At 45.0% G+C, this 16,320-nt stretch overlaps 1 protein-coding gene across 2 annotated transcripts in view; it reads right to left on the reverse strand.

Annotated features, from left to right (window-relative positions):
- The window catches only part of CFAP221 (cilia and flagella associated protein 221), an 827,291-nt gene that overhangs the window by 389,894 nt on the left and 421,077 nt on the right, over positions 1-16,320 (reverse strand). For both annotated transcript variants that reach the window (XM_069224324.1, XM_069224325.1), the window contains exon 17: positions 4,706-4,786. In XM_069224324.1, the coding sequence (XP_069080425.1) occupies positions 4,706-4,786 (81 nt within the window). The remainder of the gene's footprint in view (positions 1-4,705; positions 4,787-16,320) is intronic.

Genomic DNA, 16,320 nt, shown 5'->3' on the forward strand with positions numbered 1-16,320 from the left:
GAGAGCCAATGCAAAGCCCTCATTAAGCCTTAGAAATGGTATCATATTTTTAGGCACTCTACAACTCTTAATGGCACGTTTTGTCCTGTCTGAAGTAGATTTGAAAGGTTGCTGGAGCCACATGTCATACTGGAAAAATTGTCTTATTCTCGGGTCTTAGGGTATTGCTCCTGGTAGCTCCTGATAGCTGTTCATTAAAAGCATGAAGTCTTGTCCTTCTGTTTGGTGGCTGTAGTCTGTGTGTAGCACCAAACATATGTGGGCTGTTGACCTCAGAACTGGAGGAATGGAAGAATACTGGTTCACAGAGGCTAAACAACGGTGGTGGATGAAGTGGGAAGCTACCTCCTAAGATCCAAGTTATTTAATCCAATGTAACTCAAATGGACTTTATGGTATATTCTAAAGCAAGGTCCCTTTACCCCCTCAAAAAACCCTCATGCGGACGGTTTTGAACCAATGGATGGGATGCGTGCAACACAAAAATAGTGCATACAAAACAACCACACAAGAACAATCTACTTAAAGGCAGCTTACTAACCAAAGAATGCAGCAGAGAAGAGGTTTTCATTGCAAACTTGTGCTCCAAAACCAATGCTATTTGGCACGCATCATTTATTTGGTTATTGGCTAATAAACACATTTAATACATTAATCTCCAAAATGGACACTTTACAATAATGAGTCCATGTTAGCTATGCATATCATTTTTGCATACAGAGCATGTGAACAGCTAACCAGTATTTTGGCCCTTCAAATGGGACTTCCTTATCAATAGATCCTATGGTTTGATTATGTTGTGCACTACAAACTCCTAATGATAACTTACCTTACATCACACACATTAAATGCAGCAGCCTCTGACTTTCTTGATGATCCTGACAGCCACACCATGCAGAATCACATCACCCATAAGACCTGCTTATGTGCTTCTCTCAAATATAGCTCAGTAGAGGCTGAGAACTTTGAGCACTGGAGCTCATGAGCACTACCATTTAAAACCTAGCAATCTTTGCTTTGCACCTGAAAAAAAGTTTTTCTATAGCATACATTTCTTCTGATTCTATGTTGGGTATCAACCTAGAGATCTCATTAGTCCACCCTCAGTCTGAACCACATTATGTAAAAATAATTATCTACAGTGTGATTTATAAGGAAATAGAGCCAAACCATATACTATACATTCCCAAAATGGACCTAGACATAATAGGCATTGAAGCTGCCATTTTCCAAATTTGTGTACAAGGGTTCATAAATGCATAAGCAAAAGGCATAAAAAGGGCACTCATTTTATGGTTCGTCTTGAAGTGCACCTGTCATTTTACAATGGCATATTAGGTATTTTTAAGGTAAGCATACTATTTTTTTAAATGTTTTTATTGCTTTTTCAGGGAATAACAGGCATGCTGCAATCTTGAACATACAGAGGAACTGTGCGAGTTACATTACACCCAAATGGCATATACAAATATAATCACATGTAGAGAGTATTGATACAAGCAGTAAACACATGACAAATGAATCAGCCTAAGGTATCGTCCATTGTGGCCAAATCTTGTGTGAACAGATAAGTGCAAAGGGGATGCCCAGATATCCTTAGATCTGGAAGTGGGAGGCTTTAGGGATGTGTAAAGTTCACTAGTAGTGTCACAATAAATCATATCTTTCAACCAGTTGTCTGTGGTAGGTGTTCTGCTGCTGCTCATAGATGGGCGATATGTCATTTAGCTAGTAGCAGCACCATGGCAGCTTATCTTCCGTGGCCAAGGTTGAGGAATTTGACGTATCCTGGGAGTGCTAGGAGGGGGGTCAGGGTCAACAGCATGCTCCAGCATGTTATAAATCAGGGCAAATATGTCGTGCCAGTATGCCTGTATAATGGTGCAATTCCAAGCCAGGTGAGCAAAGTCAGGACAGTCAGCCGCACATTTAGGACAGTTGTGTGAGTGCAAGGTATCAAATTTAGCAAAAGCCTGAAGGGTGGTTATGTTCAGTGCAAACACTTACAATGGAGTAAGTTATGTGGGCTACAGATGGATACTAACTCAGTATAAAGTTAAAATGAAAGTGTCTTCTAATTGTTTAAGATAAACTATGATTTTGCTCCCAGTATTCCTGGAACCCACATGTTGGGATAGAAATGATGAAGGGGAGGAGAGTTGTGGGAGTTGTGACAGGGAGTCAACCTAAAAAAACAAGTATTGATAAAATCAATAGTTCTGAGGTTAATTTGCAAGCATGTGGAAGCATAGGCATGCGCAAATGTGCACAGACTATTTGTGCAATGTCACTGCACAAACTCCAATTTTGGACCTTGTATGTCTGTGCAGTTTTTTTCCATAAGCTTGGGGAATAATAAGCAACACACATATAGAAGGCAATATCCACATAACTGTTAATAAAAGTTGTAAAACTCAATTCAGCAACATCAATTTTAATCTTAAAAGCACAAACACAGAATAAGTTCTAAAGATGTAATGTCTTAATGGCGAAGGCAATGAATTCTCAGAACCAAAATGATCCCACATCAAAGCTTTGGTTAAAGCAATTTAGAGGGAATGCTTAGCAAATATAGATAATCAAACTAATTTCAGTGAAAAAGGGCGTAGTGAACAGTGGCTGGAATTTCAACCAGTGGAGCCAGTGAAGTTATTTCAGGGACAATCTGGGTGTCAGCTTTGTATTCTTAGAAGATTCCTATTTAGCCTGTACATGTGCATTATCTTGCAAGAAGGATATTGTCATACCTGTATTTAAGACCCTAGTACAATCTCATGGCTGGATTGTAGAAAGTGTGCAGTGTGCCATAGACTATAATGAAAATACAGAGGCGCCCCAGTTTCCTTGGATGAGATAGCATATGAGTGTGAACTTACAATTACCTTTTGGTGGCAGGATTTCGCAAATTCTATATGCCTGAGGGGCCCAATTTCACAATCAAATTATTACAAATCATCTATTTCCAGCTCAGCAAAACTCGAGAAAAGAAATTTAGGGGGAGAAATTTCATCAGGGCTTAATCACATCGAATTAAGTGCCTGATTTATAGTTTGGCGCACAGGTTGCTCCGTCACAAATGTGAGGGATATCCTGTCTGCTGTATTACCATGTCCATAGGATATCATTAGGGGCGGCTCCTTCGCAATGGTGAAGGGGCGTCAACCCACTGGCTGAGCGCGCACCTGAAAAATAAAATTATATTTTACTATTGTTTTATATTTTAGCTGCTGGCTCAGCCATCATGTGCAGGGAGGGGCGCGGCTGGGAGAGGGTAGGGGGAGGAGGAGTGGAGTGCACTAAGTGCGCATATCAGTTAGGCGGGCCAAACTGACATGTTCACTTAGGTTTCTCTAAACCGGCACTGCACAGACCAAGACGCTCAGACCAATCCTGACGCTGCTATCATGCTAGCTAACCCCCCTGCCTGCCCCTACCCTTGAGATTTGTGGTGGCCACCGCTGGATTTCATTGAATAGTAATACAGCGGACGGGATATCCATCACATTTGTGATGGAATAACCCTGTCCGCCAAACTCTAGATTAGGCCCTTAATTCTGGAAAAAATAAAACAGGGAGAGAAATTATTACTTTTGGGATGGAGAAAGTTGAACTCAGTTGTGGGTCTAAGAATCGACAACAGATAAAAGTAAGCACACACAGGGGGTTATTCTAACTTTGGAGGAGGTGTTAATCCGTCCCAAAAGTGACAGAAAAGTGACGGATTTACCACCAGCCGTATTACGAGTCCATTATATCCTATGGAACTGGTGGTATATCCGTCACTTTACCGTCACTTTTGGGACGGATTAACACACCTCCAAAGTTAGAATAACCCCCACAGTGCTTTAGTTAGGCTAACGGTGAGCGGTGAACTCGGTACAGTGTGTCACCACTACAGTAAAGCTGCTGTAACAGCATATGCACTGTATAAGAAGAAGCACAATTCATTGGTCGTTTAGATTTCCCCATGACTTGCCCTGATCCACAAAAGAACTGCAATTTAACAATATATCTGCCGAAAAGTGAGATGGTAAGGGTAGTTGTATGGCGAGGTATCACGCTGAGTGCGCCAGGGAAAGAAAAGAGAGAGAGAGAGACCGGAAGGAACAGACAGGGTTGAGAAATTAAAGTATGCATGCAGAAAAGATAGACCAAAGCAATACGGGGACGAGGGGCAATTGTATTTGTACCCATCATCTATTTAGATACACTGGACTATTTAGGAAAGGAGCATAGTGAAATGGGTCAGGGAAGTAGATACATGATAATTTGTACCCCACGTGAAATCCATAAAGGGGTAGTCAAGCATGGAAAGTGATGCATGGTCAAAGCCATACTTCGTCACCAAAAGCTATTCATTATCTAACAGGGCAACACATTTCAGCACAAACTATTAGAAAGCCATGCATTTTAGGTACAGCACAAGGTTATATTTTGAAGTAGATTACACCTCTATCAAATGTATGAAAGATGCATTATACGACATAGGGCCTGATTTAGGACTTGGAGAGGGAATAATCCATCACAAATGTGATGGATATCCCGTCCGCCATATTACGATCCCCATAGGAGATAATTGTAATACGACGGTCGGGATATCCATCACGTTTGTGACAGAGTATTTCCCTCCACCGAGACCTAAATCAAGCCCTTAGTTGTTTAAAGAAATCAAAGTAAAAACACAAGGATAGATGCTGATAATAACCTTAAGGTCGTAGAATGGAAACACTTGTTTCACTGGAACATCCACAGGTCTCACAGGAACTATTCCAAGGGCATCAGGAGCCTAAAACAGAAATGTTTACAAAATATCTCAGCTCCATTTTCAGAGGGATATGTGATGTTTAAATATTCAGTATTAGAGAGACCAGATTTTTCAAATGGACTTTCATGTTACATTTTGTTTCACAAATATGGCCACTGGAAAAATGGAGTATTATAAAGCATACACAAACTGTACATTTTCGTGATTTGAGAATAGACTGATTATACTAGAATAATATTACACATAATAAACAAATACATCCACCATTACTAAACAACATAATAAAATCAAGTAGAATTTGTAACTAAATGTATAAGATCAAAAAAATCTAGTTATAACGGAGAAAAATAAGAGTCCAGCTGTATGATGCCCTATCTATTACTATTTGTAATTTCACATAAAATGCCCAGTGCCACTTTGGCCCAGGATTGCAATCATTACACTACTGTTCTTGTGGTAAAGGCAGTTTCTACGCACCCACTATGGCAAATAAACTTTAAGAGATTCTACCACCTCACTGTCACCAAGCACTCCCGTAACACCCCGACCCTAACTACAACTTACTTTAGAATCCAACCCCTCACTTAGGGCCTGATTTTGTGTTTGGCGGTCTTTGGACGGCTATGTCGGCAGCAGCAGTCCTACCACCAGATTTCGATGCTGTTGGAAAGCATGCTCCAAGACAGCAGCAGGAACGCTGCCACTGCCAAGACTCCTGCTACTGCCACCACATCGGTCCAGCCTGTTCTGCTGCCACCTGGCCACAACGCTCTGCACCCCGGTTGTCCACAGAATCAAAGGTAGGAGACACCGTCACTTCTCCTATGTCATGCATGTGAACAGTCCATGTACTTACACATACAGCGGCACATACATTACACATGTCTATGTGCACTGTACTACACTTACACAACATAAACATGTTTCCTGATACGCACACTTTGTACTTCCCTTTCTTTTCTGCAGCGCTCCTCTAATCTGTTGGTACTCCACCACAGCACAGCCCGCTGGACCATCAGGAATATCGTAATACTGCAGGGTGGGACAGCCAGGGGAGGGGTTTTCTTGGACCGCCGTCTTGGCGGTCTGGAAGTCCGACAACCAAAGTCGTAATCAGGCCCTTAATGTTGTCCAAGAACTGATTCATTAGGCCGCTATGTGAGAGTGTTGGGCCTGTTGGAGGGAGTTACCTGGTGCTTTGTGAAAGTCTGTGTCCCACCGGCATTAACTGATAGTACAGTGACTACCATATCTAGCCTGGTCCTGGACCTCCCTGTTGGTAGGCTGGCAATGGGAGGGGGACTTAAATGCCATTATGAACCCAGAACTAGACATCGTGCATAGGACACCCTCCTCCATACTTCCCCTCTGCCAACGTGGCCTTTTCACTGGGGCTCGTAGTTTTGAAAAGGCATTTAACTCCATGTCCTGGCCCCTTCATGTTTCGGGTGCTCAATAAAATCAACTTCAGCCCACAATTTATCTTCTATCTCCAACTGCTCTACTTCTCTCACTGGAATCGGTGCACCTTAATGGCTTACTTTCTTGCCCCTCGCAATTGTTCGGGGAGTATGCAGGCCTGCCCATTATCCCAACTCTTACTGGCCCTGGTGATTGAACCACTCGCAGCATGGATCCGCCTATATGGCCAATTATGGGTCATTAACTCAAGTTGGGGGTGGAGGATTGGGTTTCCCTCTAGCGGACAATGTGTTGTACCTGGAGCACCTATGTCTGTTGATTTCCAAAATCCTTCAGGTGGTGTCGGTTTACGGAGAAGCCTCGGGCCTCAAAGTTAATTGGCATAAATCGGTGGTGACTCCTGTGGGAACAATTGATGAGGTGGTTCTGCCAGTGACTATACCCCTCTGACAATCCCTGAGCCCATTTAAATATCTGGGCATATAAATCATGCAGAGACTCAAACTAAAGCTCCTTGTTTGGAGATGGCTCTCACTTTCGATTGTAGGGTGAATGGCACTATACAAGATGATGTTTTGTCCCATAGCTAGTCTACATACTGCAGAACTATCCACACCTGCTGCCCACTGACTTCTTCAGTGTGCTAAATGCCACCCTTTCTGCATACTTGTTGTGTGAGAATGGTCCTCCGTGAGTTTTATTTACAAAGGTGACAGTCAACATGAGATGGGGGTTTAGGACTGCCAGACATATGTAGGAGGGTGGCCTGGTGTGGTGGGTAACTATGGTACTTGCACCTTATACCAGGTCCAGGTATCCCTTATTAGTGTAGTGTAAGCAGTGTCTAGAAGCCAGGCTCTCTAGAGGTAGCTATGGACAAGGCCTATCAAGGAGACATGCAAAGCTCATGCAATATCGCTGTAATCACACAGTCCTTACACACATGAAAGAAAACACTCAGTGTTACAAAAATAAAGGTACTTTATTTCGTTTACACAAATACCAAAAATACCATAGAGGCTATATTCGCTTAGGAGATATGTAATACACAAATTATGTACACTAGTATGCAGAAATAGGCATAAAAACAGTCAGAAAACAGTGCAATTAGTGAAAATCACATTAGAGAGAAATAGCTCTAGGGGGAGCACAAAGCATATACTAAAAAGGTGGAATTTGAAAGTTGGTCCCCAACCTAGGTAAGTGGAGTGTGTAAAGGGGAGCTGGGAGTACTAGGAAAGCCCAAAGTTAAGTACCACAACCCACCCCACCGACCAGGAAAGCAGGAGTAAATCACTTTAAATTCCGCAGAACACCCACTTAGAGGAAAAGAATAATAATTAAAAACCCAGAAAAGACTGCAAGACACCAGCAGTAGATTCCTGGACAAGAGGACCTGAGGAAGAAAGGAAGAAGGGGACCAAGTCCAAGAAGCTTACAGCAGAGTCCAGGAAGGGCAGGAACCCCTACTCACCAGGCTGAGGGAGCAAGAGGTGAGTCGACGATAAAGAAGGAGAGTCAGTACTGCACCCAAGAAGATGAAGTCGAGTTACTGGAGGATGCAGGTGATGTCCCACACCAGAAGGACTGCAGTCAGGGTTGCGTCTTTAGATTCCGCAAACAAGCATTGGCACACGCAAAACCCGCGGTTAGCGGAAAGTTTAGCTGCCGGGTACCAGGAAGGACCAGGTGGACTCTACCCAGGAGGTGGAGTCAGAGTGGGCCCTGAGCAACACAGAGTCCACAAAAGCACAGGCACCACCCACAGGAGTCCCACAGGACAGGGACACGAAAGTCGAGGAAGAGGCCCATGCAGCACTATGAAAAAGGCTCCCACGCTACCGGAGAACAACTCAGGGAGCTGTGGATCGCAGGATGCAGTGCCGGGGGCTGGAGCTTCAGGATGCAAGAAGATCTCATGGAAAAGATGCCAACAAGCCTTGGCAGCTGCAAAGGACACAGTGCACAGGGATACTGTCCTGCGTGGGCAGGTAAGGGCTTACCTCCACCCAAGTTGGACAGCTGGAAGAGAGGACCATTGGGACCACTTCAGTCCACCACATGTGATGCAGGATCCACGCAGCCGGTCATCATTGCAGTTGGTGCCTGCAGAAGCAGGGGAGGGACTCCTTCACCCGAAGGGAGATTCCTTCTGATGCAGGCTGAAGACAGGCTTTGTTGCAGTTGCTGGAAGGAGCCATGGATACAATGTTGCAGGAGGTGTCTTGCTTCTTTGTTGCAGCTTGTCGGGTCCTGGAGCGTCCAGATGCAGTTTCTTCAGTCAGAATTCGAAGCGGAGGTTGCAGAGGAATCCTGCTGGAGTCTTACAATCCAAATCTGAGGAACCACCCAAGAGTGAGACTCTAAATAGCCCTGAAAAGGGGATTGGTCACCTAGCTGCGTGGCCACCTATCTTAATGGGGCTCTGATGTCACCTGCTGGCACTTACCACTCAGATGCTACCAGAGCTCCCTGCCAACCTGGAATCCAAGATGGCAAAACCCAGAGACCCTCTGGAGGAGCTCTGAGCACCACTCCATGGCTGGTGATGGTCAAGGAAGTGGGCATTCCCCATTCCTTTGTCCAGTTTTGCACCAGAGCAGGGACTGGGGGTCCCTGAACTAGTGTAGACTGGTTTATGCAAGGAGGGCACCAAATGTGCAACAAATGTGCCCTTCAAAGCATTGCCAATGGCTTTGGGACGTTACCCCTCCCAAGCATGAAACACCTATTTCCAAAGGGAGAGGGTGTAACACCCCTCTCCCAAAGGAAATCCTTTGTTCTGTCTTCCTGGGCTTTAGCTTCTCAAGCAGTAGGAGGGCAGAAAACTGTGTGGGAGGTGGCAGCAGCTTGGGCTGCCTGGAAACCCTCAGAAGGTGTAATGGCAATACTGGGGGTCCTCTAAGGAGTCCCCAGAGTGCATGGAATAATACAAATTGCAAAAGCATTGGGGTACGATTCCAACATGTTTGATACCAAACATGCCCATGTTCCGAGTCACCATTATGTAGCTGGACATAGGTATTGACCTATGTCTAGTACACATGTAAAATGGCGTCCCCCTACTCACGAAGTCCGGGAAAATGGAATGGATCCCCTGGAACCCCAATGCCCTAGGCACCATATACTAGGGACTTATAATGGGGCACCAGTGGGCCAATTGTGGGATGAGATACAGAGTTTTGTGTGAGAGAGCATAATTACTGGGGTCCTGGTTAGCAGGATCCCAGTGAACACAGTTAAACACACTGACATCAGGCAGAAAAAGGGGGTAACCATGCCAAGAAAGAGGGTACTGCCCTACAACATATAGCTCTAACACAGGACTTCCCACATGCTCTTTAGCAACGACTGCCTACATATGAATAGAGACGAACCTATGGTCCAACTTGAACTTTGAGAAGCTGGGAAATATGGGGTGTTGGTACTTCTTAATAAAGCTAAGATACCGAAGGACTTTCTTTCAGTCACAAGACTTACGACTGAAAGCTACTCTAAAGCTTTACATTAAATAGATAGGGCGGCTTACACGAGAGACCCCTTTGGGGGCAGGTGACTGGCTACCCTCAGTGATATACCTACGGGGATTTGACTCATGGGACAGAATAGGTATTTCTAAGATGTTTGGACTGCATCTCACATGAAATCATTTGCAGCACTAGAGGCAGAATAAGATCTCCATAGGTCCCAATTATTTTGGTTCCTCCATGTTGGACTTTTGCTTATGCAGGGTCATCCCCAGTCTTTTTGCCTCCTGCCTCCTATTTTTTTCTGACCTGTTGCTGTTGGCTTTTCAACTCTGAGCACTTTACCACTGCTAACCAGTGCTAAAGTGCATATGCTCTCCGTGTAAATTGTATGTAATTGGTTTATCCATGATTGGCATATTTGATTTACTAGTAAGTCCCTAAGGTGCACTAGAGGTGCCAGGGCCTGTAAATCAAATGCTACTAGTGGGCCTGCAGCACTGGTTGTGCCACCCACATAAGTAGCTCTGTAATCATGTCTCAGACCTGCCACTGCAGTGTCTGTAAGTGTACCTTTACACTATAAATTCGACTTGGCAAGTGTACCCACTTGCCAGGCCTAAACCTTCCCTTTTCTTGCATGTAAGGCACCCCTAAGGTAGGCCCTAGGTAGCCCCAAGGGCAGGGTGCATTGTATGGATAAGGTAGGACATATAGTAATGTGGTTTATATGTCCTGACAGTGAAATACTGCCAACTTCGTTTTTCACTGTTGCCAGGCCTGTCTCTCTCATAGGATAATATGGGGGATACCTTTAAATATGATTAAAGTGTAGATTCCCCTAGCGAGTAGATGGACATGTGGAGTTTGGGGTCCCTGAACTCACAATTTAAAAATACATCTTTTAGTAAAGTTGATTTTAAGATTGTGCATTTGAAAATGCCACTTCTAGAAAGTGAGCATTTTCTTGCTTAAACCATTCTGTGACTCTGCCGTGTTTGTGGATTCCCTGTCTGGGTCAGTTTGACAGTTGGGTTGTTTTTCACCTCGCACTAGACAGTGACACAAAGGGGGCTGGGGTGTAACCTGCATTTCCTGATTAGCCATCTCTGCTAGGAGGGAGGGGTGGAGTGGTCACTCTTATCTGAAAGGTCTGTGACTGCCTCTGATAATGCCGGCTCCAACCCCCTGGTGTGTGTCTGAGGCCTTGCCTGGGCAAGGCAGGATTTCACAAGTAGGTGTGAGTCCCCTTTGAAGAAAGGTGACTTCAAAGACTAAAATGGGTATAAGAAGGGCACCCAAATTTACAGACTTTAGAAACACTTCTGGAACCAAGAGGAACCTCTGCCTGGAGAAGAGCTGATAGCTGAGGAAGAAGTGCTGCCCTGCATGTGACTGTGCTTTGTGGAGCTTTCCTGCAGTGCTGCTTCTGCCAGAGTAAGAGGGCAAAGACTGGACTTTGTGTGCCTTCCATCTTGTGAAGAAATCTTCAAGGGCTTGAATTAGAGCTTGCCTCCTGTTGTTTGAAGTCTCAGGGACAGCAAAGACTTCTCTCTGCAAGCACCTGGAGTCTCTGGAGAGACTCCTGATCTGACAAGTGGTGCCCTATCCAGTTCCTGGGCCCTTGAAAGGAAAGCTGGTGGAAATCCAAGGAAATCGACTTTGGACGACTTCGGACCGACGCCGCTGCTGAATCCGGTAACGCCGCCTGCACCTGACGCCGTGACCTTCGCTGGAACGCGACGCTCTTCACAGGCCCGACGCCGCAGCAGCCCCGCTGAAGTCCGCGACTCCGAAGTGCGCGGATTCAACGTTTCGCACAGACACCGCGATCCCCGACTTCGCGCATCGGCTTGTTTTCACTCTTCACCAAAGGAACTGAACTTGGGGGTCTACACGACTCCGTGTCCGGCGCCGCTGGTGTCGGCTTGTTGGGAACGACTCCGTCACGACGCCGTGTTAACATCTCATCGTAGCATTTTTGTTTCTAAGCGCTATTTTTGAGTTTAATCTTTAAAAATTCATAACTTGACTTGTGTATGTGGGATTTTTGTCGTTTTGGTCTTGTTTTGTTTAGATAAATATTTCCTATTGTTCTAAACCGGTGTTGTGTCATTTTGTAGTGTTTTCATGAAGTTACTGTGTGTGTTGGTACAAATACTTTACACCTAGCGCTCTGAAGTTAAGCCTACTGCTCTGCCAAGCTACCAAGGAGGTAAGCAGGGGTTAGCTGAGGGTGATTCTCTTTTACCCTGACTAGAGTGAAGGTCCTTGCTTGAACAGGGGGTAACCTGACTGTCAACCAAAGACCCCATTTCTAACACTCCATAAAATACATGCTCTGGAACCCTATAAAAAGACCTGCAGTCCAATTCGTGACTATAATCCTCTCAAGGACAACTTAACCTGTGAAAAAATTAACAATAAGGGACTATCTAAATTCTGCAAAACAATCTAACTACTCAAGACCCTTTCTCACTACTGAAGGAACGTGGGCGTAGGAGATCTGGAGGATGACTGGAGAGAAGCCACCATGGCAGCATGGACAGACTGTGTGTAGGACAATACAGATATTTTTTGCATACAGAGCAATTATATAACATGCACAAGTCCTACACTCCAGACGGCACTTGCTGTGCGAGAGAAGTAGGTACCCTGCTACATATGATATGAGGTTGTCCACTGATACAAGCATATTGGTATAGAGTGCATAACACTCTATGCAGCATCCTAGGCTACCCAGTGAAACGCGACTTTTGCAGGCTTTTCTTTGCATCCACAGAGGGGTGTGAATGTCAAACCGGAACAAAATACTGTACAAGACTGGTTGCCTAATAGTCAAGAGGGATATTACTAAGCATGAGTGCTCGCCGGTGGTCTCCACAACGACGAAATGGTTACGGTGCATGGATCACTGTGGCTTGGCAGAGGCCTCGGTTTATAAGGCCAGTGGCTTCCCTGGGAAGCACAAAAAAATATGGGGACAATGGATTTGCTACTGTCAGGATGCACTATTGTAATCTACCCGTTGATATAGCCCAAGATCTGTGGGCCGTGCTTTGTTATGTACTCCAATATGCTTTTGTCATGACTAGCTGTAATGATTCATCACGCTGGAGCATTCATTGGTATAGGCTGCCTTTTGCTGCTTCTTGTTTTTACAAAATATAATAAAAATAGATATTTTAAAAAAGTTTTCCAAAAAACAGATGGCCTCAGGTTCCCCTAATCTACCATGCACGCATAATAGTGCTTCACATTGTTGAATGAAGCTCCACATGAGCAATCTCTGTGAACCCACCTTGCGATCTGGTATCATATGTACCCACATCTTTTTCCTACAGCCTTGATCAACTTTTAACTCATGTTGCATAATATAACCATGCCGTTTAGCCTTTTGTGGGCAATAATATTAGCTTCATGCCTTATTATATTGTGCTTCTCATGTCTATGTACTAATTGTGTTATGATTGTGTGCTTATTTGTCAAGTCTATATACTAATGTTCATTTAAGATGTATAAGAAAAAACACAATGCATTGCTCTCATGGGTATCCCATAAGTGTACTGTCCTTATACTTTCGCACATAGCACGACGTTGCATCTCAAATGTTTTTCACAACCCGGGATTCTGCACAAAATATTTTATTATTCTGCTAACAAGCAGAAATCACATGTTATTTATTTATTTATGCACATTCATACAGAGCAGACACTACCCAAAGACGCTGGAACACCTTACAGGAGCAATGGTATGTTACTTGGAATTTACAGATGGTTTAAGACAGATAATGCGGGCATACGTATTTACAAAGATTGAAAATACTACAAGGTAGATCACTACATAAAACAGAGTGTAGTGCCCTATAAAGGTTGCAATAGTATACAGAGCATACAAAAGGTGTATTTTGGCCATAAAAAGGTTGAGGTAGTAGACAGCCGAACAGGCTGTTGAGGTAGCATTCAGGTCTGCTTTGAAAGTCATCGGCAATGAAGTTGTGTGCAGATTTGGAAGTAGTGAGTTCCAGATTCTGGCTGCACGCCTGGAGAAGCATTTTGTTTTGTAAACAGATTTTACTGATTTTATTGATTATTAGTTAACAACAAAAGATGATCATAGCAAGTATAGGGAAGTGCATATCATTGTAATTCAGGTTTGACACTCCATATTACCATGTAATCCATGTTTCCCTTTCTCCTTGGTCCCACCTCCCATCCCCTGAGTCAGAGCATCATGGCATCGTACCAATAGTTGTAAATGATGAATTAAGAGCCTCTTAGTTGAAGAATCGGCATAAGCCACCACAGGTGGTAGTAGAGGGTAGGTAGATAATGCTGGGGCCTCAGATTGGTGAAGGAGATAGCTACTGGGTTAACTTTAGATGTTGGGCTGAGGTGAGGGAATCTCAGGGGATAAGGCTGCAGGCAAAATCTCCTGTGAAGGCAGGTCTGGGTTCCTCAAATTGTCAACTAACTCCTCCAATGGATGGGTGTTCTCCAGCTTCCCAAATCCGGGGTGCTTCTCCCGCAACAACAGGGTCCCCTCACAGCACACCCAGTTCTACAATTCCTTACACCATGTCAGGAGGCGCGTGACCATCGGGTCTTTCCAGTAGTGGGTGAGTTCGCTTTTAGACTGTATCAATGATAAGTCTTGTAATTTGCTGGTTACACTAGTTTTGGTGGTGTGGTGGAACCAGTGAAGTAGACAAAGGCCCAAGATAGTGGGGGTGTCTCAGTCGACCAATTCAGCTAGTGTGGGTGTAACCCCCACCCAGTATGTGTTAAAGTGTGAGCAAGCCCATGTCATATGAAAAAAGGTAGCACCCACTTCCCCGCACCTAGGGCAGGAGGCATCAGCCACCTGAAGTACCTGTTAATTCTATCTGGGGTTAGGCAGGCTCTGTGTAATATGTAAAAGCCAATCATTTTAAATTGTGCATTTCTAGAGATCTTGGGGAGTCGTTCAAGTATAGTCTCCCAAGCCTGTACCGTAATGGGGGCTCCCAAGTCTTCCTCCCAGCAGGACCTCAGGGCCTCAAGCGGGCACAGTGTATCTGCCTGTAGTGATCTATATAAGCATATGACAGCCTCATAAGGGCCAGTTGACAATGCTACATAACAACAGAGCTGGGCTTTCGGTTCCGTTCCTCCGGATCTCCAGTGGTGGCAGAGGGCTGCCCTCTCCAAGCCATGAAGCAGAAAATGACCCTGAGGTAGGTCGAAGTCCATCTGAACGTTGTCAAAAGGGAGAAGGACCGACTCGCACGACAGTTGTCCCACTTTGTCGACTCCAGCAACCATCCAGTCCTGGAGCCTGCCCCAGTTCCCCCCATGTGGTAGCGATCTCAGAATTTAAAGAGGTAAGTCCTGGGGGGAAAGTAATCAGAGTGTGTGTATTCCGCAAACTGCAGGCACAATACTTCCAAATGACCGTGAACTGCCTTGGTATAGTTGCTGGAACACGGCCTAGGCTCAATAGTGTTATCACAAGGTCTCCCAGAAGCGGGACAAATGGGCCTATTTCTCTACCTAGTGTTTGTCTGCCTGCCATCCACTGGGTATACCATTGGAGTTGGGCCACCAAGTAATATGGTTCAAAATCCGGAACTGTCAGTCCTCCCTGAGAGGTTGGGCGTTGCAGTGTGGTGAGTGACATCGGCCTGCGTCTCTGGCCTCAGATGGAGGGCACTAATAAAGTACTGGGTTCTGTAAAAAATTATCTAGGTATCCATAGAGGGAGTGTCCCAAAAAGGTATAAAAAAAGAATGGGGTAATACCACCATTTTCAGTATGGCTATTCGTCCTGCCACTGACAGCGGTAGGATCTTCCAAAAATCTATATGAGATTTCAGTTTCCTATTTGCAAGCCACAGGTTCCCATTGAAAACGGCCAATGGGTTATCATAAAATTTTACCCCCAAGTAGGAGAGGCAACGAGGTTCCCAAATGAGGTTACACAGAAGTATAGGGGTTCTGGTACCCTCCTCAGTGGGGAAAAGTCAGGTTTTCTGCCGATTGACTAAGACCTGATGGAGCACCAAAACTGTCCAACAGTGCTCTGGCCCCAGCGATGTCATCCCCAGTGACGTTGAGGAAGAGCAGGAGGTTCTCAGCATATAGTGCTATCCTTTAGGTAGTGATGCCTACTTGGATGCCTCTGTAATGGGACCCTGACTGAGCCAGGCACGCAAGGTGTTCCATAGCTATGGCAAAGATGAGGGGCGAGAGAGGACAGCCCTGCTGTGTAACCCACCCAATGGTATAGCTATCTGAGATGGTTTGTCAAATGCAGACTAGGGCGGTGGGGTTAGTATACAGAAGACCGGTGCTGTCCAGAAAGGCTATACCCAGCCCCATGCATGTCATAACTCCGTAGAGGTAGCCCCATTCTAGGCTATCAAAGGCTTGGGCAGCTGCTCTCTCCTTGTATTATGTGGAGGCCTCCAATAAAGTCAGTACTTTCCTCCCCTTGAGGGCGTATTCCATCCTGGAATAATGCCCGCTTGATCAGGGTCATAAACGGGAGTAGTTTATTGGCTAAGATTTTGCTCAATATTTTATAGTCAATATATAACATTGAGAGCGGCCGGTAGGCTTTGTAATCAGCCGCAGGTCTCCCATGTTTCAAGAGGGGTACAACAAGTGCTTCCCTGGTGGTCTGTGG

Source organism: Pleurodeles waltl, chromosome 3_1 (genome assembly GCF_031143425.1).
Source record: "Pleurodeles waltl isolate 20211129_DDA chromosome 3_1, aPleWal1.hap1.20221129, whole genome shotgun sequence".
Classification (NCBI taxonomy): domain Eukaryota; kingdom Metazoa; phylum Chordata; class Amphibia; order Caudata; family Salamandridae; genus Pleurodeles; species Pleurodeles waltl.